General features: G+C 37.3%; 2 protein-coding genes across 6 annotated transcripts in view; one reads left to right on the forward strand and one right to left on the reverse strand.

Annotated features, from left to right (window-relative positions):
- Nucleotides 1–1,362: 1,362 nt before the first annotated feature.
- CUNH4orf47 (chromosome unknown C4orf47 homolog) lies at nt 1,363–21,515 on the reverse strand. Of its 5 annotated transcripts, none has more exons than XM_039241210.1 (8): nt 21,229–21,515; nt 18,169–18,342; nt 15,917–16,136; nt 14,850–14,987; nt 14,679–14,754; nt 10,115–10,294; nt 3,275–3,447; nt 1,363–1,547 (listed from the first exon to the last, which is right to left on the reverse strand). In XM_039241210.1, exons 2-8 carry the CDS (start codon nt 18,266–18,268, stop codon nt 1,499–1,501), a joined length of 936 nt encoding a protein of 311 aa, XP_039097141.1. In that variant the 5' UTR covers nt 18,269–18,342; nt 21,229–21,515; the 3' UTR covers nt 1,363–1,498. The 5 variants fall into 5 exon arrangements, with proteins under 5 accessions (XP_039097141.1, XP_039097142.1, XP_039097144.1 ...); XM_039241211.1 differs by having other exon boundaries at nt 18,169–18,345; XM_039241213.1 differs by lacking the exon at nt 21,229–21,515 and adding an exon at nt 20,786–20,978.
- A 155-nt stretch (nt 21,516–21,670) lies between these two features.
- UFSP2 (UFM1 specific peptidase 2) overlaps nt 21,671–22,856 on the forward strand; it is a 31,440-nt gene continuing 30,254 nt past the window's right edge. The window contains exon 1 of the mRNA XM_039241197.1: nt 21,671–21,766. Coding sequence (XP_039097128.1) covers nt 21,764–21,766 — 3 coding nt within the window. The 5' untranslated portion in view covers nt 21,671–21,763. The remainder of the gene's footprint in view (nt 21,767–22,856) is intronic.

The following is a 22,856-nucleotide window of genomic DNA, read 5'->3' on the forward strand; positions in this document are numbered from 1 at the left end:
GTTAGAGCCCCACATCAGGCACTGCGATGACAGCTAGCTCAGAGCCAGGAGCCTGCCTCAGATTCTGTGTCTCCCTCTCTCTCTGACCCTCCCCTGCTCACGCTGTCTCTCTCTCTCAAATAAATTTTAAAAGTTTAAAAAATTTAAATAAACCTGAAAATATAAACCTAGTATCTCAAAAGAATACTTATATTAATAAGGTTTATTCAATAACATTTATATGAATTGTATTTAGTTATGTGAACCTGGTAAAACTATTCCTAAAGACAAATGTATTCCTTCTGAGTCACATTACACCCTTGATAATGTCTTTATGATGTTCATTCCATGAGGCCCTTTGGGTAGAAAATAAAGATTTTTAAATAATCTTTTAGAAAAAAGTAAATAGTATGAGATGTGAAAATAAATCTATATGGGGTTTAGATTTTACAAAAGTAAAAATTCTCTGTACCATCTGCAATCCCTTTAAAATAATCCCCCAGGGGGTTGAAAAGAAGGGTGTTGCAGCCGATATACATTCTGATTTCCAGCTCTGAGAAGCCGCGAATGGAAAAGGGACAAGTACTAAGGGAATCACCACGGGTCAAAAATAACTTCCCCAATACATTACACTAATAGATATTGTAACTCTCCCTTTTTAAAAACTACCACCACCACCTCCAATTGAATAAGGGCTGTTGATAAAGACCTCATATTGAATTACAGTAACGTAGTTAAATCGTATCTTTTAAGAACAACAGGTATTGTCTACAGTGGTAGGGCGGGTGAAAAAAAGATAATTGGGAACAAGAGAATAAGACCAAGAAGGGATGTTCTGGAAGAGGCAGCTTTGGACAGCCACAGATGCACATGAGAGGACACCAAAGACAAGCTTCGTCCATCTTGTAACTTTGTATCTGTGTAAGATACTCAACTAAAAGGGCATTCCCCATTCTCCCTCCACCTCATCCTGGGGCTGCCATTGACTAATATGAAGCTTTACACAGACCATAAATAGAATGTATGAGAACCACATAAATGGAGACATTTGCCTCACTTTAAATGTGCATACATGAATATATTGCTTAGGACACTTGGATAAGCCATCAATCCAATTTTCAAATACCTCCAAGAACCACAAGGTAAGAATTTAATGCGCACTTTCTGCCCTTCCAGCCCCAACCTCCACACCTGCTTTCCAAGCTTGCAGTTTTTTAACACTATAAGCTTTCAAATGATAGACTACAATTCCGGATTTTATAAAATGTATAAACATTATATTCTCCTGAGAAACAAAGATATAAGCAAAGATCAGCAATCACATACTAGATTATCAACAGATAATATTTATTCATTAAGAAATAGTACTAAAACAAGGAAGAATATTAGAGTTGCAGGCTTAAATATCTTTTAAATGGCTGAGATACCTGTTCCATATCTTATATTGTTTTCAAATAATTAGTACTTGATAATGAATTACTGGTAATCAGGACCTAGAAAGCTATTTGTCTTCCAGATGCTAATAGGACTGTACTGAAGCAGTCTTGTAGTTCTTCGAATTTAGTGCCCTAAAATTGGAAAATAAATGCACATTTAATTTTATAGGTGCAGGTGAATATATCTGTATATTCTTATAAAAAGGTTTTGTAATAAAAAATTAACAATCCAAAACCAAACTCTCTCATCAAATTAAAAAGCTTCACTTAAAATGTAGTTTAAGAAGGAAAAATTGGGTGGACACCTAGGTGGCTCAGTTGGTTAAGCATCCTACTCTTGATTTCGGGTCAAGTCATGATCTCATGGTTCATGAATTCAAGCCCCATGTTGGCATTCTCTCCCCCCCCCCCACACCCCTCCCCTGCTCGCTTTCTCTGCCAACCAGTTAATAAATAAACAAGGAAAATTATTTAATGGGACCAATTTTAAAAACCACTCAGAAGTTTATTAGTCTTAAAATTAAGGTTAAAAAAAAAGCTAAAACTTGATTTAGGATACTATTTGTGATAATATAAAAAGAAAGAGCTTTAATAAATTCAAATTTACTAAACAGAAGATAAACTTCTGATTTTCAAAAAAAGCAATCAGTTATTCTCTTCTTTGCTCCAAACATATATATTTGTAGAACTTTCTCAGTTCTGTTCTCTGGATAGAAAAGAACACACAAAAAACCTGAAACTGCCCCTTGCTTCCCAAAACAATCCCATCTATTTGAGGGTGTGATAAAGGAAAGTATAATTTTACTCTCTGTTCTATATTACATAGATCAAGCTGAGCAGAGTACTGATAGATAGGTGGGTTGACAATGGATGAAGATCAAAGAACATGAAATAAAGACTCCACATATTTCAATTTCCACCAACTAGCCCCCACAGAATACTATGCCTGTAGCCAACAGTTAAATTATATAAATAATGATGGGCAGTCTTATTCTGGGGATAGGCTCATAAGACTGACATTATAATCCCTGTACACAAAGGATATAGATGTACTGAGATGTTTTTATAAAAGAAGGTGAATTGGGTGTCCTTTACTTAATCCATTATATGATTACGCTGAAGTTAGAAATACGTAAATTAGCTTAATTGGCATTAAAACTTTTTCAGTGAATAAATAGAAAGGTAATCAAATGAATTCTTCCACTTATTCATGATCTTGCACACACGCCAAAAGACAATAATGGATTGTCCTTTCCTAATTTATATTCTGAACTCCTGACAACAACTTTTCATTGTTGAAAGTGCACAAAACTTGAGTAAAATTGAACTTTTAAGATACTTTAATAATATAACTCACTCAAAGTATTATAATGTGATATTAACAGCATTTTTACTAACCAAAATAGTTCCTAGAAGATTTCGTAAAAGATTATTTTAAACTTAAGGAGAGAAGTCTTAAGTGTCATTAAAATTCCTCACAATTACTGAGAGCCTGAAGCCCACAAAGAGATAATAATTATCAAAAACTCCCTTTGAGAAACAATGTTAACATGTACTGTAACTGGACAATAAATATCTAACAGTCTCAAGCAACTCATAATAAGGTGCTATAGGTTTGCCTTAAAAATTATGCACAGAATAGTTTGGTACAAATAAATTAAGCTTTTTCAATTGGAAAATTTAGAAGATGGAAAAAAACTTCTAAGGGAGAGCTTCTAAATAAAAGGAGCTAAGATTTCCAAAGACACTTGGATCTGTCATTGTTTGAAGTGTGTATAAATAAAAGATATTATTTTGAAGGAATCTAAAAGTAAAAATAATTTTTCTTGGTTTATAGGCTAAGTGTAACATACTACTACCTTTTGACATTCAAAGTCATTATACTTTCAATTGGTCTGCTCTTTGGTCCACTTGGTGGATGGAAAATCTTAGCACCTTTGCTGGAAATCTGGCTTGCCAATTTAAGGGTCCCATAAGGGTCAGCAGAATGTGAAGGGTAAGGATCAAATGTTCCTGCCTTCATTCCACCAGCCTACAAATAAAAATGAGATAATTTAATGTAGTTTTGTAAAATGCTTCTAACAAAATTAGACTTTGAAGAAGTTCATACATATTTGTGTATTGTCTATGGAGTTGGTCTTACATTTGAAGTTGTCTATACAGACATACCTCAGAGATGATGTGAGTTCAGTTCCAGACAATTGCAATAAAATGAATATAAGGAAAAACCAAGTCAAATGAGTTTTTTTGGTTTTCCACTACATATAAAAGTTATATTTACACAATGCTGTAGTCTATTAAGAGTGCAATAGCACTCTTTTTCATTTGTGTCTAAAATTAAAAAAAAATGTACAAACCTTAATTTTAAAATGTTTTACTGCTGAAAATATGCTAAACATCATTTGAGCTTTCAGTCAATGATAATATTCTTGCTGGTGAAAGTTCTTGCCTTGATGTTAATAGTTGTTGACTACCACCTTCAGTGGTAGCTGAAGGCTGGGGTGGCTGTGGCAAGTTCTTAAAATAAGACAATGAAGTTTGCCATACTGGCTGACTCTTCCTTTTATGAATGATTTCCCCATAGCATACAATCAGTTTGATAAAATTTTACCCACAGAACTTCTTTTAAATTGGAATCTCTTCTCAAACCCTGATGCTGCTTTATCAACTAAGTTCACATACTATTTCAAATCCGTTGTCATTTCAACAATCTTCATAGCATCTTCATCAGGAGTAGATTCCATCTCAAGAAACTACTTTCATTGCTCAGACGTCAGAAGCAAGTCCTCATCCATGAAACTTATATCACAAGATTGCAGCAGTTCAGTCCCATCTTCAGGCTCCACTTGTGATTCTCATTCTCTCACTATGTCCACCACATCTACAGTTACTTCCTCCACTGGAGGCTTGAACACCTCAAAGTCATCCACGGGGGTCGGAATCAACTTCCAAACTCCCGTTAATGTTGGTATTTTGACCTCTTCCCATAAATCGCAGATGTTCTTAATGGCATCTAGAATGTCAATCCTTTCCAGAAGGTTTCCAATTTTTCTTTGCCCAGAGCCATCATAGGAGCCACTATTTATAGAAGCTAGAGCTTTATGATATGTATTTCTTAAAATAACAAGGCTTGAAGTTGAAATTATTCCAAGATCCTTGGGCTGACGTATAGATGTATTAACAGGCATGAAAACAACAGTAATTTCATTGTACATCACCAGCAGAGCTCTTGGGAGACCAGATGCATTGCCAATAAACAGTAATATTTTGAAAGGAATCTTTTTTTTTCTGAGCAGTAGGTCTCAATAGTGGGCTTAAAATATTCAGTAAACCATTTCATAAACAGATGTGCTATCACCCAAGCTTTGTTATTTATAGAGCACAGAGTAGATTCATCATAATCCTTTTTTTTTTTTAAATCAAATGTTTGTTTGGGGGGAAGGGGCAGAGAGAGAGGGAAAGAGAATCTCAAGCAGGTTCCACACTCAGCACAGATTCTGACGTGGTGCTCAATCTCATGACCATGAGATCATGACCTGAGCCATCCCGGCACCCCTATCATAATTCCTAAGGGTCGTAGGATTGGGGGAATGGTAAATGAGCACTGGCTTCAACTTAAAGTCACCAGCTGCATTAGCCCCTAAAAAGAGAGCTAGTCTGTCCTTTGTAGCTTTGAAACCAGGCATTGATTTCTCCTCTCTAGCTATGAAAGTCCTAGATGATATCTTCTTTCAATATAAGGCTGTTTAATCTACATTAAAAATCTGTTGTTTCGTACAGCCAACTTCATTAATTTCTTAGCTAGATCTTCTGGGGAACCTGCTGCAACTTCTACATCAGTGCTTGCTGCTTTACCTTACACTTTGGATACTGCAAATTAGTGGGCCTACCTCGGCTAGCTTCAAACTTTTCTTCTACAGCTTCTTTACCTTTCTCAACCTTCACAGAACTGAAGAGAGTTAGGGCCTTGCTCTGTAGTAGGCTTTGCATAAGGAAAAGTTGTAGCTGGCTTGATCTTCTACCCAGATCTTCTATCCACTAAAACTTTCTCCATCAGCAAGAAGTCTGTTTTGCTTTCTTATCATTTATGTGTTCACTGGAGTAGCACTTTTAATTTCCTTCAAGAACTTTTCCTTTGTGTTCACAACTTGGGTAACTGGCACAAGATGCCTAGCTTTTAGTCTATCCTGGCTTTTGATATGACTTCCTCAGAGTTTAATCATTTCTAGCTTTTGATTTAAAGTGAGACATGCAGGGCCACCTCAGTCGGTTAGGTGTCCAACTTTGGCTCAGGTAAAGATCTCAAGATTCATGAGTCCGAGCTCTGTGTTGAGCTCTGTGCTGACAGCTCAGAACCTGGAGCCTATGTCTCCCTCTCTCTCTGCTCCTCTCCATCTCCCAAAAATGAATAAATGTTAAAAAAAAAACTTAAGTGAGACATGCAACTCCTCCTTTCATATGAACGCTTAGAGGCTATCGTAGGGTTATTAACTGGCATCATCTCAATACTGTTTTGTCTCAGGGAAGATGGAGGCCCAAGGAGAGGGAGAGAGATGAGGGAATAGCCAGTCAGTGGGACAGTCATAACACACAACATGCATTAATTAAGTTCACCGTCGTACATGGGTGGCATTCATGGCACCCTTTCGAGCAATTACAATAGTAGTGGCAAAGATCACTGATCACAGGTTACCATAATAAATATAATAATAATAAAGTTTGAAATATTACAAGAAGTACTATAATGTGACATAGAGACACAAAGTGAGCAAATAACTGCTGGAAAAATCGTGCCAATCAAGTTGCTCAACACAGATTTCCACAAACCTTCAATTTGTAAAAAACACAGCATCTGCAAAGCAATAAAACGAAGTATGCTTGTACTGTTCAAATACCAGCAGTCTCCCTGCCACCAATTTTATGGGGCAAGACACTGTAGTTTCTAAAAGTTCTCTATTAAAATACAAATGTTTATAGGAAGGTAACATTCCAAACTATTATCAAGTATTAATATTTGTTTGTTTGTTTTAAGCTTATTTATTTATTTTGAGAGACAGAGAGAGAGAGAGAGGACGTGAGCAGGACAGGGGCAGAGAGAGAGAATCCAAGCCAGGCTGTGAGATCATGACCTGAGTCTAAATCAAGAGTTGGATGCTTAACCAATTGAGCCACCCAGAAGCCGCAAATATTAATATTTTAGTAAGAGTTTATCAGATCAAGAAGTTAGTCAAAATTATGAAAGTCCTGTACTTTGTGACCTGTACACAAAACAAACATTTGCTTTGACTTTTTAAGCTGGTTTACCACAATTTTATCATTATATCATATATAGTTACCAAGAAAACTCCATAGAATCTTCATACCCAATTTAAATAGGCATCTTTTATCTTACAATTTCTATGCCAAATATACATGAAAATTTTATTCAACGAAAAGATATAATTGGAATATTTCAAGCTTTCCAGATTGAGGACACATAGATTCTTTCAAAGAGCAACAAATAATAAGGAAACTTAAGTGAAATAAATTCATTAATAAAAGTAAAAGCAAAATGGAGGGATTAAAAATACAAAAACATAGGGATGCCTGGGGGGCTCAAGTCAGTTAATCATCCAACTTTGACTCAGGTCAGGTCTGTGAGTTAGAGCAACTTCAAGCCCCATGTCAGGCTCTGTGCTGATAGTTCAGAGCCTAGGGAGCCTGCTTCAAATTCTGTGTCTCCCTCTCTCTCTGCCCCTTCCCCCTTCTCAAAAATAAATAAATGTCAAAAAAAATTTTAAGTAGGGGCGCCTGGGTGGCTTAGTCGGTTAAGTGTCCGACTTTCGCTTAGGTCATGATCTCGCAGTTCGTGGGTTCGAGCCCCGCGTCGGGCTTTGTGCTGACTGCCAGCTCAGAGCCTGGAGCCTGTTTCCGAGTCTGTGTCTCCCTCTCTCTCTGACCCTCCCCTGCTCACGCTGTCTCTCTCTCTCTCCTAGAAATAAATAAATAAATAAAAATATTTAAAAAAAAAATTTTTAAGTAAAAAAAGAAAAAGAAAAGGAAAAATATATATGGTAAATAAATAAACCAAACCACCAGATGATGCCTTACAAAATAAATAAATAAATCTACATTATAATTAGGAATGAGAAAGGAGTAGACATATCTGGAATAACCAAAAATATAAAATAACATTTTTGTAAACTTCTATGTTAATAAATTTGAAAACATAAATGAAATTATTTTCAAAGAAAATATAAATGTCAAATCGACTGAAAAGAAATACAAATCAGGTAAGGTACCATAGAATAAATTAAGCCCAGAACATTTCAATGAGAAATTCTTTCAACCTTGCTTTTTGTGGTACTACTTGAAGTGTTATAGAACACAGAAAAAGAAAAAAAATCTCCCTGATTATTTTAAGACACTAACACCTACTTATACCAAGATAAAACAAAGCATACCAAAAAAATTAGACCAGTTACACTTAAAATTATTGTTGGAAAAATACTTAAAATATTAATAAGATAAAGTATTACACTTAAATACAATATAGCCAAGTGGAATTCATTTCACGCAATTTGTTATCATTCACCTTATAACAAGTCGAAGAGAGAAAAAAAATGGTCTAAATAGATTACACAAAAACATTCAATACCGTTCTACATACATTCCTGATTTATTCCTACTTCTGGCAGTAGGAATTTTTCCTATTTTTATAAAAAAATGAAAAACTAGAGTAAATTCAGGTAATTCAAAGTAAGGCAAATTCAAGTAAATTCAAGTAAGGCAAAGAATGGCCACTATTGCTATCCTTAGCAACTAGACATGAACATGACTTAAAAGCAATGAATACTGGAAAGGAGGGAGCAAAATTATTTGTAGATAATGTAATCACGTATCTGAAAATCTAAAGAGAATCAACATAATACCCATTGGAACATAAGAAAATTTAATGAAGTGGCCAATTATTAAATGTTTTGATAAAGACAATTACATAAGGGAATATATGATGGGAAAAAAATTGTTGACCAGAGCCTTAAAATAAATAGGAATAAAACATAAGACATATACATCTGTATGAAGCAAAATTTAGAATTCTACAAGGGAAATAAAGGTTTTAATAAATAGTTTATTTCTGATCAGAAGAGTCAAACCATAAATATGCTGAAGGGCACCTGGGTGGCTCAGGGGGTTAAGTGTCTGACTTCTGACTTCAGCTTAGGTCATGATCTCATGGTTCAGAAGATCAAATCTCCACATCAGTGCAGAACCTGCTTGGGATTCTAGTTCTCTCTCTCTCTCAAAATAAATAAAATTTTTAAAAATTAAATAGATAAAATAAGCTAAGACATCCAAAAATCTAAAGATTTAACTTTTTAGCAAAATACCAAAGGTCTTTTTCCCCCCAGAACTTTAGACAGAAGTAACTTCAGTGTTTTAGAGAATAAATATAGAATGGCCAATGTAATTTTTTAATCTTTTTTTTTTTCTGAGAGAGAGAGAAAGCGTGAGCAGGGGAGGGTCAGAGGGAGAAGGAGACACAGAATCCAAAACAGGCTCCAGGCTCTGAGCTGTCAGCACAGAGCCCGACGCGGGGCTCGAACCCATGAGCCACAAGATCACGACCTGAGCCGAAGTCGGACACATAACTGACTGTGCCACCCAGGTACCCCAAAACTGCACACATTTAAAATTTACAATTCTATGACTTTTGACATTTGTATGTACCCTTGAAACCATGACTGAAATCAAGATATAGATCACATCCTCTCCCGCCTAAAGTGTCCTCCTACTTTCAAAACTGGATTTCAAAAAGATAAAAGCTGAATCCTTACCTTGCTCTTCATGTCAAAATATATTTCAAATGGAAATTTAAATGAAAAAGGAAAAAACTAATAGAAGAAATCAAGAATGTATTTTTTTTAATATTGGTGATAAGGAAAGTCATTTTTGAGAATGTCATTAAACTTAGCACAAACAATTGATAAATTTCACTACATCAAATTATTAAGCTTCTGAACAGCAAAATGCTACAACTAATGTCAAACACTGAACAAGCTAAAGAAACTATTTTCAACACAAACAACAAAAGAAAATCCTTAATATATGAAACGATCTTACAGATCAGTATGAAAAAGACAAATATCCTAATAGAAAATCTGTAGGTAAAATGAACAGGCGATGGACAGAAGACAGAACAAAGTATAAACTAAGGTTTATATACTACAGAAGCATTTTTAGTTTTATTCACACTTGTAAAAGTCTGCAGAGTAGGAGATAGTTCATTTTAACAACCATTTCAAAACTTGAAAGACGGTCTGGCTTTTCATGGTTTTGTGAAAAAAACTATACCTAAGATCTAGAGAGATACTTGGAAAATCCATTATAAATTCAAATACTCTTGAAACGATGAATAATTATTTCATTGCAAGACCTCATTATTCTCTATACTAGCCAGGCTTTGTGGCTTTTCAAAATTTTGTTAAAACAGGTTTCACAATTCTTACTGTGAATAATAAAGGTGTGAGTAATAAACAAAAGTTTATTATTTACATAGGTAACAAAATGACTTGACATAGAGGCAACAGTTCTTTATAATGCTTAATATTTTTCATTCTAAAATTTTTTTTAATTTTTTTTTGTTTTTTTCTGAGAGAGACAGCATGAGCAGGGGAGGGTCAGAGAGAGAGGGAGACATTCTAAAATTTTTAACTTACCTTTTTACCAGGAGAAGAAGGCTTAAAGGGGTTTGCAAGTAATTCTTTCTTCTCTGTTTTCTTAATTGGTGGTAAAGCTTTCTCAAACAAATAAGGATTGGCGTCAAAATATTCCCTTGGGTAAAGATTTAACTTGAAAGGTGTTCCTTTAACTAAACTATGGTGTTCTTCATTCTCCTTCTGTAAATCAGAAAGTTTGAAATTATGTAACATAAATTATTCAAATTAAAAGTAACAAACTTTCTTTTAAATTTTAATATAAGCATGTAGATTTTTTAAATCTATACTGCTGGGTTCACTTCTTTAAAACATTCCTTTGTTATGTTTTGTTTCTATGATACAAAAGATATGCTTACTTATGAATGGATGAAAGTATGATTGTTCTGTTTAGATATAAATTTATTTGAAGAACAGAGATCCATGTATCACCTGAAGAAATCTAAATTAACTATCTGGATGATATGATGTAGTAAACAAAAAGGACTGGTTTCTAGTTCAAACCCCAACTCCTTCTTGCTTTTTAGCATTTCTCAGGGACTCTGGGAAGTTTACTTATCCTTTTAGTGCCACATTTTCTTCAACTGTAGATGATATAATCTCTCTGCCCTATGCCGCCCCACACACACAATGCTGTTGTAAAGACTAAATAAGATTAACTGCTTAAAGCACCTGGCATATGGTGGGCCTAAATAACTGTCAGTTTTACTTCTAAAAATGAGGAATACTTATTCTTTGTAACATTTTTATATATTAACTACCTAGTATTCAAGCAAAACAGAGGTCATTTTTTTCCCTCCTGTTTTGCAATCTTCTCTATGGGACAATACTTAGAAAATTTCTGCTAATAAAGAAGAAAAAAATGTCATGCTATGAAATACAGACTTGAGCAGTGACTGTAAAACGAATATTAATATTTTTTCCACTTTTTTCAAATATTAAATCTGGTATTTCATCATTCAACAAAAAACTGAAAACGTTTGGTAAATGAAATCTAAAATAGTTAATCCAGGAAGACAAATTTTCATTACCAAGAACAGTGCTATAATGTAAAAACTCCCTTGGGCAAAAGAAGAGGGGCCTGCAAATGAGGAAATACCAACCACTGTTTGATCTCAAACTCTATCGGGGTAAAAGGTCAAGGGTTGAGCAGCCTAGCTCCTCCTGGCTGCAGCAAGCTCCTGAGATGTAAATTTTTAGTGAACATTGTGATTAGCACGGTCAAACATTTTCTTCAAGCAACTGTTAAGCAACACCCACCTCTAACCGCAGAATTCTCGCTTCTGTACACCGGCTTTGCCCCTCTCCCTATATAAACCCTGAGCTACGGCCCGGCAGGGCTCTCTTCAGAGGACTTTTTGGGTGTTCACGAGGGGCTGTCTGGCTGGACTAAAATAAACCTGAATAACCAACTCCTTTTGTGTTTTGTGGGCTTTGTTCTTGGTGATTCTCCTTTGGAAAGGGAGGTCTAACAATAACACTTTCAGGACTTTTTACTCTCTTTTTGTATTGTTTTCCTTGGTTTTGTTTGTCCTCTTCCTTTCTCCAACCCACAGAAATTTTACCTCTTCTTTCTGATCGTCTCTCCCCTCTTCCACAGCTCAGTGGTAATGATAATTTTAACCATTCCATTCATCCTTTTGGGCAGTGTTTCTCAAATTTTAGTTCTCATTGGAGTCTCTTGATAATTCATTTCAGATACAAATTACCACGCTCTTCCCTCAGAGATTTCTAGATCCTCTTGGTCTGCTATATGGTCAAAAATCTAACATTTTTGGGGTGCCTGGGTGGCTCAGTCAGTTGGGCTGCCGACTTAGGCTCAGGTCATGATCTGACAGCTTATGGGTTCGAGCCCTGTGTTGGGTTCTGTGCTGACAGCTCTGCTGCTTCAGATTCTGTGTCTCCCTCTTTCTCTCTCAAAAAATTCAAAAAAAATTTTTTAAATCTCATTTTAGTCACTCCAGGTGATTCTGATGCAGGTTATCATGAGGCAAGGCTTTAAAGAATACCTTTTGCTAGAGTATGGTCACCTTTTACTGGAATGCTGTGTTTGTTTTACCAACCCCTTCCCTAGAGTATTCAGCGTAATATGAATCAGCACATACACGAGAGGAAGCTACTCAAAGCCAAAAAAAGAACCACCTAAGAAGACTAAAAGTAATAGTGTCTGGCTTTTACCACAGAGCTGGCAAGAGTTCTGGTTCCATCAGCTCTGCTGGAAGACATGAGTCCTAGGGCACTGGGTAGAGCACACAGAAAGGGGTGGCCCCCGCAGTACAGAGTAATCATCCCTAGATTGAGCACTGCTCCTGTACCACCTAACAAATCTGAAACCAAGCAAGACTTGAAAAAAAATCAAACTGTTTCCAAATCATTTTACTGCATCCCAGAACAAAGCCCAAGAATCTTTATAAGAATACAAAAATATACAGCACTCTACAAAGTAAATGTCACAATGCCTAACATCTAGTCAAAACTCACTAATCATGCAAAGCAGAAAAATCATGCAAAGAAGAAAAACTAATAATTCAAAATCAACGAAGAACACAGATGTTAGTTGAGAAGGAAACTGAAACAGCAATTAAACTGTATTCTATACACTCATAAAGCCACACAGAAACACATAAGATATAAAACACTCAAACAGAACTCCCTGAGAGCAAAAGTACAACGTGTGAGATTAGAAATACACAGGATATTGCAGATGGGACACTGCAAAAGAACAGATTAGTGGCCTTGAGGACACAGGAAAAGAAACAATTCAAAATAAAATACAGAGAAGGAAAAAAGAGAATTAAAAAAAAAAGAAGGAAACAGAGCACTGGTAAACTGTGAGGAATTTCAAAAGACCTAATGCATATGTACTATGAAAGAGAGGAGAAAGATGGAAGGGCAGAAAAAATAACTCAAGAAATAATAGCTGAAAATATTCCAAATGTGATGAAAACTATAAACCCACAGATCCAAGAAGCTCAATAAACCCCAAGCACAAGAAGCAAGATGAAAATATGACCAAGGCATATCATAATCAAATTGCTCAAATGAGTGATAAAGAGATCTGAAAAGAAACCAGAGGGAAAAAAACAGTACGTAGAGAAGAACAAAATCCAACATGACAGGGCATCTCTTGTCAGAAACAAGCAAGAATGAAGTGGAGTAATCTGTTTAAAATTCTAAAAGAAGGGGCACCTGGGGGCTCAGTCCCATAAGCACAGGTCACGATCTCCCTCTGTCATAACCTTGCTCAGGTTCACAAGTCCAAGCCCCCAACTGGGTCCTGAGAGGTCGGTCAGCACACAGCGCAGAGCCTGCTTTGGATTCTGTGTCTCCCTCTCTCTCTGCCCCTCCCTTGCTCGTACTCTCTCTCTCTCAAAAATTAAACATTAAAAATTTTTTAATAAAAAAATTAAGATTAAAAATTAAATTCTAAAAGAAAAAGCAAGAGTGCATTTTTAAAATTATCTTCAGAATTAATTTTAGAAAGTCCAGGGATATAAAATATCTTACTTACGAATAATAAGTTTTGAAAATAAAAAAGAACTTTTTACTATAAGGAAAGTATCTTATCACATAAAATTTAGGATAAAATTGCCTTGTATATATTTATATCACGTATTATTATTATTCCTACAGATTAAAAGCAGTTTACACATTAATTTTCTAATAATCCACACATAGAAACAAAGATGCTTATTACATGACCAAGGTTTCTGCCCAATTTAATAGAAAACTGTTCCTGAGTTTGGACACTGCCTTATAAAAATGGCCACTATCCTTCTACCTCGTAGCCCTACTGTTGCTTAAAGTCACCACTTCGAAATTGTTGAAGACTGCATGCCTAAAACAAAAATAAACTAATATAATGTTTGCCATTTAATTTCTGTTGCTTAATGTCCAAACTTGACTTTTCATTAAAACCAGCTTTTTTAAGTTATACTGAAATTGTTAAATTATGTTAAAACTGTCCCAAAATTTATGCGTTCCTCATTCTCACTCAGGCATTGTGCATATAAGTGACTATGTTTCATTCTAAGTCAAATAGTATATAAAATGAGTGTAGAGGCATATACCAGTACATTCCGTTTTTATTTCTGTGCTTTAGTAGAGAGTACCCTCCCCTCACCCTATCACTCTCTCTTCTGTAGGTGTTCATCCATTCTCTACTTTCCATCTTCTCCTTCCTCCCCGTCACTCCTTCATTCCACTACTGTCTTAGGCACAAGATTTTAGGGTGTGGTGGTGTCATAAAGGTTAGAACATGACTTTTCTACTCAAAAATAGGACATAGCTGATCAGGCCAAGTAAGAAAGGTGTCACAGCTAGTTTAGAGAGAGATAAGGTAGATGTAGTAAATTATAGCAAGAGCCAAAAGCTCATCCTGGGAAGAGCTGAGAAGATCTACAGCAAGATGTGGAAATTGAATATTAAAAAGGTAAAATTATCACAATTCATAGATATTAGTCTACCATTGCCCTAGTAAATAAAACAATCCCTAAATAGATCACAAATGAATTCTCAACATCAACTAAGAGAAAGATGGAATGAAGTTAAAATTAGATTATTTTACCTTAAAATTTAGTTTGGCTGCATCGTAGAAATCAGCAGAGTGTGAAAACTGTTTACCTATGGTAACATTTGCATAGCTAAGGAAGAAAATTAAGTAATGGTGACTTCATGGTTCAGAAATTTTAAAGTTTATTTAACTTCAAATTATATGAAAGCATGTAAAGTATCTTACCCATATCCTGTTCCTTTCTTTCCCGGGTTTGTGTATAAATTCTTTCCAGGGACCTGATATTTGTCTTTGGGTTTTGCCTGTGCACTGAAGAATGGCACCGGACCGCCAATTGTGCCATAATAGCTTCCTAACCCGCATCTTAAGTCCAGTTTTTAAAAAACACAGCAAATTAAAACAGCAAATTTTGTGTTATATATATTTGACCACAATTTACAAAAAAATCACTGAAAAAGGAGCAAAATATATGCAATGGAATTGACTTGCCAACGCTGTTAAGAAAAAAACAACCATTCTGTTTAGTTTTTAGTCTTATTTCCCCCATTTTTCAAAGTCACAAATTTTGAGATGAGGTAGTGGTTTTAACTTTTTATGCTTATTTTAAATGTTCCACATAAACAAAATTTCAGAATCTCTAGGAAGTGAAAATAGTTTCCATTAATTCAGAAGATTACAGTTTTACTACCCTCAGGAAAAAAAAAATAGCACAAGCACAAAATCAGCCTTCAACCAATCCTGGTCTACTATAAATTCTACATAGAGACAGTCAACATTATAGAGTGTGCATTAACATCTTATCATAAAGCTCAACCAAATACTATGATGTAACAGACTATATGATTTTCTTTGTTTAATGGTTTAAGGGTAAAAAAAAAAAAAGAACCTTCACATTGACAACTGTCGCAACTAAAATATTGCTAAACTCCATGCATTATCTTCAAAATAATTTTTAAATAACATGTCTTGATAAGTTACTTTTTATCAAAAAAAGACTTCACCTAATTTTACAATTTTTATTTAAACTTTTAAAAAAAAATTTGCAAAGCAGAAAAAACAGTGTAGAGCACAGATATGATGACCCAAGGAGGGTTTTTCAAGGTTTTCAAACAAATTTATTTGCATTATTTAGCTGGCTTTTTATTATATAAATTAATAGCAGTGACATAAGCATAAATTTAATGACTCTTAAAAAACCCATCATACTTAAGTCCTCCAGAAAAAAACACTTAATTTGGGCTAGAGAGAAAGGTGCAGAACATGAATTCATGACTTTTCCCCCAAACACTTACGGCTTTTTATCTCCACTACTAGGGAGGAAGGCTTTCCCTAGATTTTTTTTGGCTTCTTCCATCATATGCCGTCTCCTCACTTGATTCAGATTTACATAGCCTTCACCTTCAAATATCCTTACAAAATGGGGATCAAAATAACCTGCCTGGAGATTTGACATTTCTTTGGATCCCCCAGGTAGCATCTGCTTATTTTTGCTTGCAGCCTCATTAAAGGGTCCTTTAAAAATAAATTAATTAAATTTATTTTTATAATTTAAAATTAATTAGTTAAATTTATTTTTATAATTTAAAAATAATAAAATATGTTTATTTAAATTATAAAAACAAATTATTTTTTATTTAATATATAAATAATTAAAATTATTTAAAAAACATTTAAATTATTTTAAAAAATAATTAAAAATAAATTAATTAAAAAAAAACAAATTACCATAATCTTGAGCTCACTAATAATAAACATGAAAAACAACTGAGAAAAGTTTCAAACTTTGATTGGGGCCAGTGAGTTTGGGGCTCTAAAATGCTGTCCCAAAATGCTCACCGAAAGCTCTGTTACAGACCACATTGACAATAAGACCTAAGAGGTTTCCATCACAACATTTTAATAATTAGATCAAGGTCTTGGTTATGGACTCTGAATTTTAGAGCTGGGAGAGACCCTAACAATCATCTAATCTAATGTTTCCTCATCTACATACTAGGAAGCACCATGTGAGATTATAAGTACGTGTGTGTGTGTGTGTGTGTGTGTGTTTAGGTTGAAGGGAAGGCAGTTCCATACTCAAACTGCGTGTGTGTGTTTGGGGTGTGTGTGTTTAAGTTGAAGGGAAGGCAGTTCAATACTCAAACTGCGTGTGCGTGTGTTTGGGGTGGGTGTGTGTGTGTGTGTGTGTTTAGGTTGAAGGGAAGGCAGTTCCATACTCAAACTGAGGCAGTTCCCCTACTGGATATGTACTCAAGACACATGAATGTCTATATCCACTAATAGGTATGAACCAGAATGTTCATAGCAGTTTCATTCATAATATTCAAATACAGGAAATAACGCAAATATCCACCAACAGGAAAACAGATAAATAAATGTGTTATATTTATACAATGAAATACTACTGGCCCAGTAATTTTTTAAAAGGCTGTTTTTATAAATATTTAGAACTTCTATTATAACTTCCATCTGGAAGACCTCTCTATTTGGGAAGTCGTTCACCAATGTGAAAACTTTTTTGAAGTGCAAAGAATCCTTAAATCAGCTAGTTATTTAAATATGAATTTATATCACTGATTTTTAACTTAAATTTTTGAAAAGGTAATATATTCACATGGTTCCAAATTTAGTAATATGTGTTTTTACAATAAATTTTCCTCCCACACTCAGCCACCCAATTCCTCTCCCACAGAAATTCATGATATTTATTTTGTTTTCCAGAGAATATTTAGGCATGTTCCAATTAATACTTTCATATATATCGTTTTCCATTTTTAACGTTTAGCATGCTATTTAGTAAACTATTCTGCACCTTGATTTTTTTTTTATTTATTTAACAATATATCTTGGAGGTGTTTCAGGTCAGTTGTATTCTAATTGTAACAAGGAAGTCATTGAATAGCCAAAAATTTAACTAATACATATAAAATGTTTATTTACGTTAGCTCTTTTTATTATTTAAAGGACTCTCTAAAACTCCCTCAACTATTCACATAGTGTAGTCTTTCATTCTCCAAGAAAATAATTACAGCTAGCGTTTGGGATGCAAATGTAAATGCTGCTTGCATAGGAGAGTGTCCCACTGAGCAAAAACAAAATAAGCTAAAAACAAAATATTCTGAGAGAAAACTTGCCCTGCACCTTTGGAAAGAAGTAAAATTACTTACGAAGAAAATATATGAAAGTAGGGTATCCCAATGAAAGAAGTTTTCTGCTCTTACAAAAGTTCTCTCTCAAATGTATTGAAATTTACAAGTTTATTCAACTTTAAACTTAATGCTTTAGGGGGAGCCTGGGTGGTTTACTGGGTCAAGCGTCTGATTCTTCATTTTGGCTCAGGTGAGCATCTTACAGTTCAGTGGATTCTCTTTCTCTCTCAAAATAAAAAAATATATATACTTAATTAAAAAGTATATTTTTAAGTATATTATTTTAATGCTTTAAGATATAGAGCATTAAAAATATCATTTAACCCAAATATTAAATCCAAAATTTCCTACAGGACATCCACTATTAGGTTATAAAGAAAACTAGATATACTTACGATTGAATGAGGACACATATTTATCACCAACAGTAATGTACTCCATCTCACTGAAGAGGCCAATCCTCTCCATATCAGTCTTCCCTCCTTCCGCAGGCATGGCTGCTGCTTGTGGCGCTGCTTTCTACACTGACAACCTCAAAAGATTCTTTGCAGCTCTTTTGCAGCAAAATCCTACTTTACATTGAGAAATACAGAGAAAAGGTAAAGGAATAAGGCAACTGCTAAGTTTCAGTGCAATTTATTTTCAGTCTGAGAGTGGACATTCACTATAAAACAATGTCCCGAACGACACAGGGAAGGAATCTACATTGTGGGGCTGAAGGGAGTTAATGGACCTCAAAATTATCACCACGAACCCTCCCCTAGATCCTCTAGGTAAGTTATCCTCATATTACAAAGAAATGTGTATGACAGCATTTATTGCACTGCCATTCATCTGTGGCAAATGATAAAATCATTACTGTGTCGGGCTCCTGGGTGGCTCAGTCAGTTGGTCATCTGATGGGCTCAGTTCATGATCCCACGGATTGTGGGTTAGAGCCCGGCATCAGGCTCTGTGCTGACAGCTCAGTCTGGAGCCTGCTTCGGATTCTGTATCTCCCTCTCTCTCTCTCTGCCTCTCCCGTTTGTGCTAACCATAACCCTCCCGTTTGTGCTCTGTGTCTCTGTCTCTCAAAAATAAATAAACATTTAAAAAATCATTACTGTGTAGTGTACTGTAAACACCGCATATATATCCCTCTTTTGAGAAGTTTGAAGTAGATTTAAAAATCATAATTATATAAGGCGGGGACACTTTCAGTTTAGATCAAATGACTTATACTGCGTTGTCTCTCATTGGAAATTACAAGTTTTTCACTTTCCATTTAGATCAAATGATTTGAACATACTACGTTGTTTCTTATATTGGAAATTAAAAGTTATGCACAACACATACAAATATGATGTGTTATGTGTTCCTGAGTTTTTTCAAGTTTAAATGAATACAAGAAATGTGTCACTGGCAAAATTAGTTCACAAAGGGGATGGGTGGGAAAGGACAATTGTCTAGACAAGATTAAAATAAAGAACACAACAAACAAAAATCCGCAATGAATTAATAGTATTTGTTAAAGGGCAAACTCCAACTGTGATTTTTTTTTTAATGTTTATTTACTTTTGAGAGAGAGAAAGCACAAGTGTGGGAGGGGCAGAGAGGGAGACAGTGGGTCCGCAGCAGGCTCTGCACTAACAGGAGAACTCATGTCCCTTAAGATCATAACCTGAGCTGAAATCAGACGCTTAACCAAATAAGCCACTTAGGCACCCTTTCTTTTGAAATATCACTTTAAACAAGTATTCATTTAGGTTTTTTTAATTAGACATGTTCTAAAAAGAAAGAGCTGAGGAATATTTGCCTCCATTTCATCATAGGATTTTTTTAACTACCAACTAGATCTAGGTACTGGGCACACATTTAGTGAATAAAACAAGCATGGGCTTATGCTTTTGCCTTGAATTTCAGTGACACTTAAACACGTGGGCCTGTTTGGAACTGTCACTCATCTGAGCACGAATCTTGACTATCATGTAATATCCGGGGTCAAGTAAAGATTCCATTTAAACTAAAGCATGAGGAGGCACCTGGGTGGGTCAGTGGGTTAAGTGTGGGACTCAGGTCATGATCTCACAGTTTATGAGTTCTAGACCCAAATCCGGCGCCATCCTGATAGTCAGGAAACTGTTTAGGATTCTCTCTCTCCCTCTCTCTGCCCCTCCCCCATATACACAGTGTCTCTCAAAATAAATAAGCTTTAAAAAAAAAAATCAAATAAAGCAAAGGAAAATATGCTTCCTTCCCCCCCCATTCCACTTCTTCCTCTGATCATGTATAGTTTAGAAGTAAATGGGGGGCACCCAGCATCTGACTCAGGTCATGATCTCATGGTTGGTGGGTACAAGCCTCGCTTATGGCTCTGTGCTGACAGCTCAGAGCCCAGATCCTGCTTCAGATTCTGTTTCTCCCTCTCTCTGCCCCTTCCCCCACTCACACTCAGTCTCGCTCTCTCAAAAATAAATAAACTTTAAAAAATAAATAAAAGTAACCATCAATCAGTTGGGACATACTACTCTCATATACAGCCTGTTTCAAAGCTCCATCCCACTGCCCAACCGCAAGCGCTTCCTGTGCTGTTACGGGGACTCAATTCCTTCACATGGCTCCCCAGGTCCACTGTCACCCACATGTGACACCAGAGGAACCCCATTCCCTGGCACCTGGGCTCCATTTGTCTTCTTCCAGTTCTCAGGGAAGGCTCTCTCCAGCCGCCGGACCTTGGCACATGCTGTCTCCCTTCATGCAAGTACTTCACTGGGCCCACCGCTAATATTTCCCCCAATTAACACTGATCTTTCAGACTGCGTATGTTTCAGACTGTGTATGTTCGTCATTTCTTTAACTCCCCCCGTGGTAGCAGCCTGCCCTCTTTCCAAGCCCTCCCCACGGTTGTCTAGCGGGTTTTCACTCTCCGGTCACCGTGTACCCATCGTGTAAGTGACAGCTGCCGCCCCCCCCCCCTCCCGAACTGCTGGCTGCGGGAAGGCAGCAACCGCGGGCAGTTCGGTGCTCCCTCACCACAGTATCTCCACCGCCGGCGCAGCGACCCGCGCGCAACAAACGGAGCCTCAGAAGGGAAGAGAGGAAAGGAAAGTTCTCGCCTTGAACGGTTCCTCTCAAGTCTTCTTGCGCAACATTACAAAATCGTTCTTTCACTTAGCACTTTGCGGACCCCTCCTCTGGGAAAGCTCGCTGACAGAAGCTAGGAAAACATTTTAAAAGGCACGGACCCTGACCCCAGGGAGTTTACAATCTAAGCGGACAAGTGCATAACGGAGACTAACGCAAGTGAACTTGGCAAGGTCCCTCCAAGGCAGAGAGCTGCGGGGGAGGGGGTGGTGAAGAACGGGCGGGAAACTTCTGGCTGAGGCGACAGGAAAGTGATTTCCCACTAGAGAAACGGGCTCAAAGGAGGTAGGTAGCTAAAGGACCACACCCGGCGGCCCAAAGGACCAAGTCACCTGTCAAACAGCACCGGTCCGACAACCGGGACCAGGGCGTCTGAGCTCGCGTGCGGGCTGACTCAGCTGTAGGAGCGGCGAGGGTCACGCGCCTCCCCGCGCAAGCGCTTCCCGCGCGAGGCCTCGCTGCGAGGCGCCTCCGCACGCTCCGCGCGACGCGGATGCAGACTGTGGTCTCAGTGGTTTATTGTGACGCGTTGCCCCGGATGCGGGGGAACTCGTTTCAAAGTACGCTACGGAAGGATACGTGGAGAGTTCGAAACCGCGATGAGAAACACAGAGACTGACTTAAGAACGTCTATAGAAGCAGGAGGACCCAACCAATAGAATTTACTGAGCAAACGCGGCTGCTCCCCTCCCCGTTATCCCTCCGCGAGGAGCTGTAATGGGATACGCCCTATGACGTTGCTGCGAGGTATGCTGGGAATTGTAGTCAGCCTTCCGAGGCCCCGCCCCTGGAAGCACGAGTTCCGGGCCAGTGAACTGAGAGCCTTAGGGCAGACGTCAGAGCTCTGGTCGTCGTCACGTCGCAGACATGGTGAGTACCTCTGCTCGTCATCGCCCCTTGGGTTTCCCCTCGGATTTTGGTAGCCGCCATGGCTCCACAGCCTTTGGAGGGAGCTGGTCCTGCCAGGGCCCACGGTGGCAGCTGCGGATTCGGTGGTCTGAGCCGGAGGGAAACTGCCCGGCCACTACCTAGAATACCCAGCTCAACGTTAGAATCTACGCTGCCCGTGCCTCCTTGTGTATGCATTTTGAGAACGAGGGATTATGAGGCGTTTTTGAAGGTTTGAAGAAGTGTTGGACCTGGGAAAGATATGAGTAACTTCTTTAAATACTCGGTTCACTTAGCTCCGGTGATTGCCACACTCCCCGAGTTCCCCTCCTAATTGCTCAGCCAGGCCCTCCAGGCCTATCCTAGCCCAGATGTGCTGTTCTTCAGGGATGCTTTTCTTTGCACCCCGTGCTTCCTCCCACATTCGTATCTCCGGCTTTTACAACTGTATTCCAGGGGCGCCTGGGTGCCTCCGTCAGTTAAGCGCGTTCAGTCTTGATTTCCGCTCAGGTCAGGGTCTCAGGTTTGGTGGGGCTCTGCGATGACTGTGCAGAGCCTGCTTGGGATTCTCTCTCTCTTATCTCTGCCTCTCCCCTGCTCGCATCTATCTCACAAAATAAAAAAATAAACATTAAAAAAATCTTTTTAACTATATTCTGAGCTCTATATCTACGTATCTACTAATTGTACCTTCACTCAGATAATTCATATGTATTTAATTTTTTTAATTTTTAAATATTTATTTATTTATTTTTGAGAGAGAGAGAGAGAGAGAGAATGAGCGGGAGAGGGGCAGAGAGAAAGGGAGACATTGAATCCCAAGCAGGCTCCAGGCTCTGAGCTGTCAGCACAGAGCCAGAGGGGCTCCAACTCACAGACTGTGAGATCTTGACCTGAGACAGACGCTTTACTGACTGAGCCACCCAGGCGCCCTAATTCATATGTATTTCAAACTCAGCAGGTTCAAAGCTGATTCGTTATTTCTACCTTCACTCATCCCACACCTGCTCTTCCTCCAATGATCCCCGTCTTGGTAAATGGTACGAACACGCACCGTGGTGTGCATGGCAAA

This window comes from Hyaena hyaena, unplaced genomic scaffold, assembly GCF_003009895.1.
Source record: "Hyaena hyaena isolate Hyena2069 unplaced genomic scaffold, ASM300989v1 scaffold_190, whole genome shotgun sequence".
Lineage (NCBI taxonomy): Eukaryota > Metazoa > Chordata > Mammalia > Carnivora > Hyaenidae > Hyaena > Hyaena hyaena.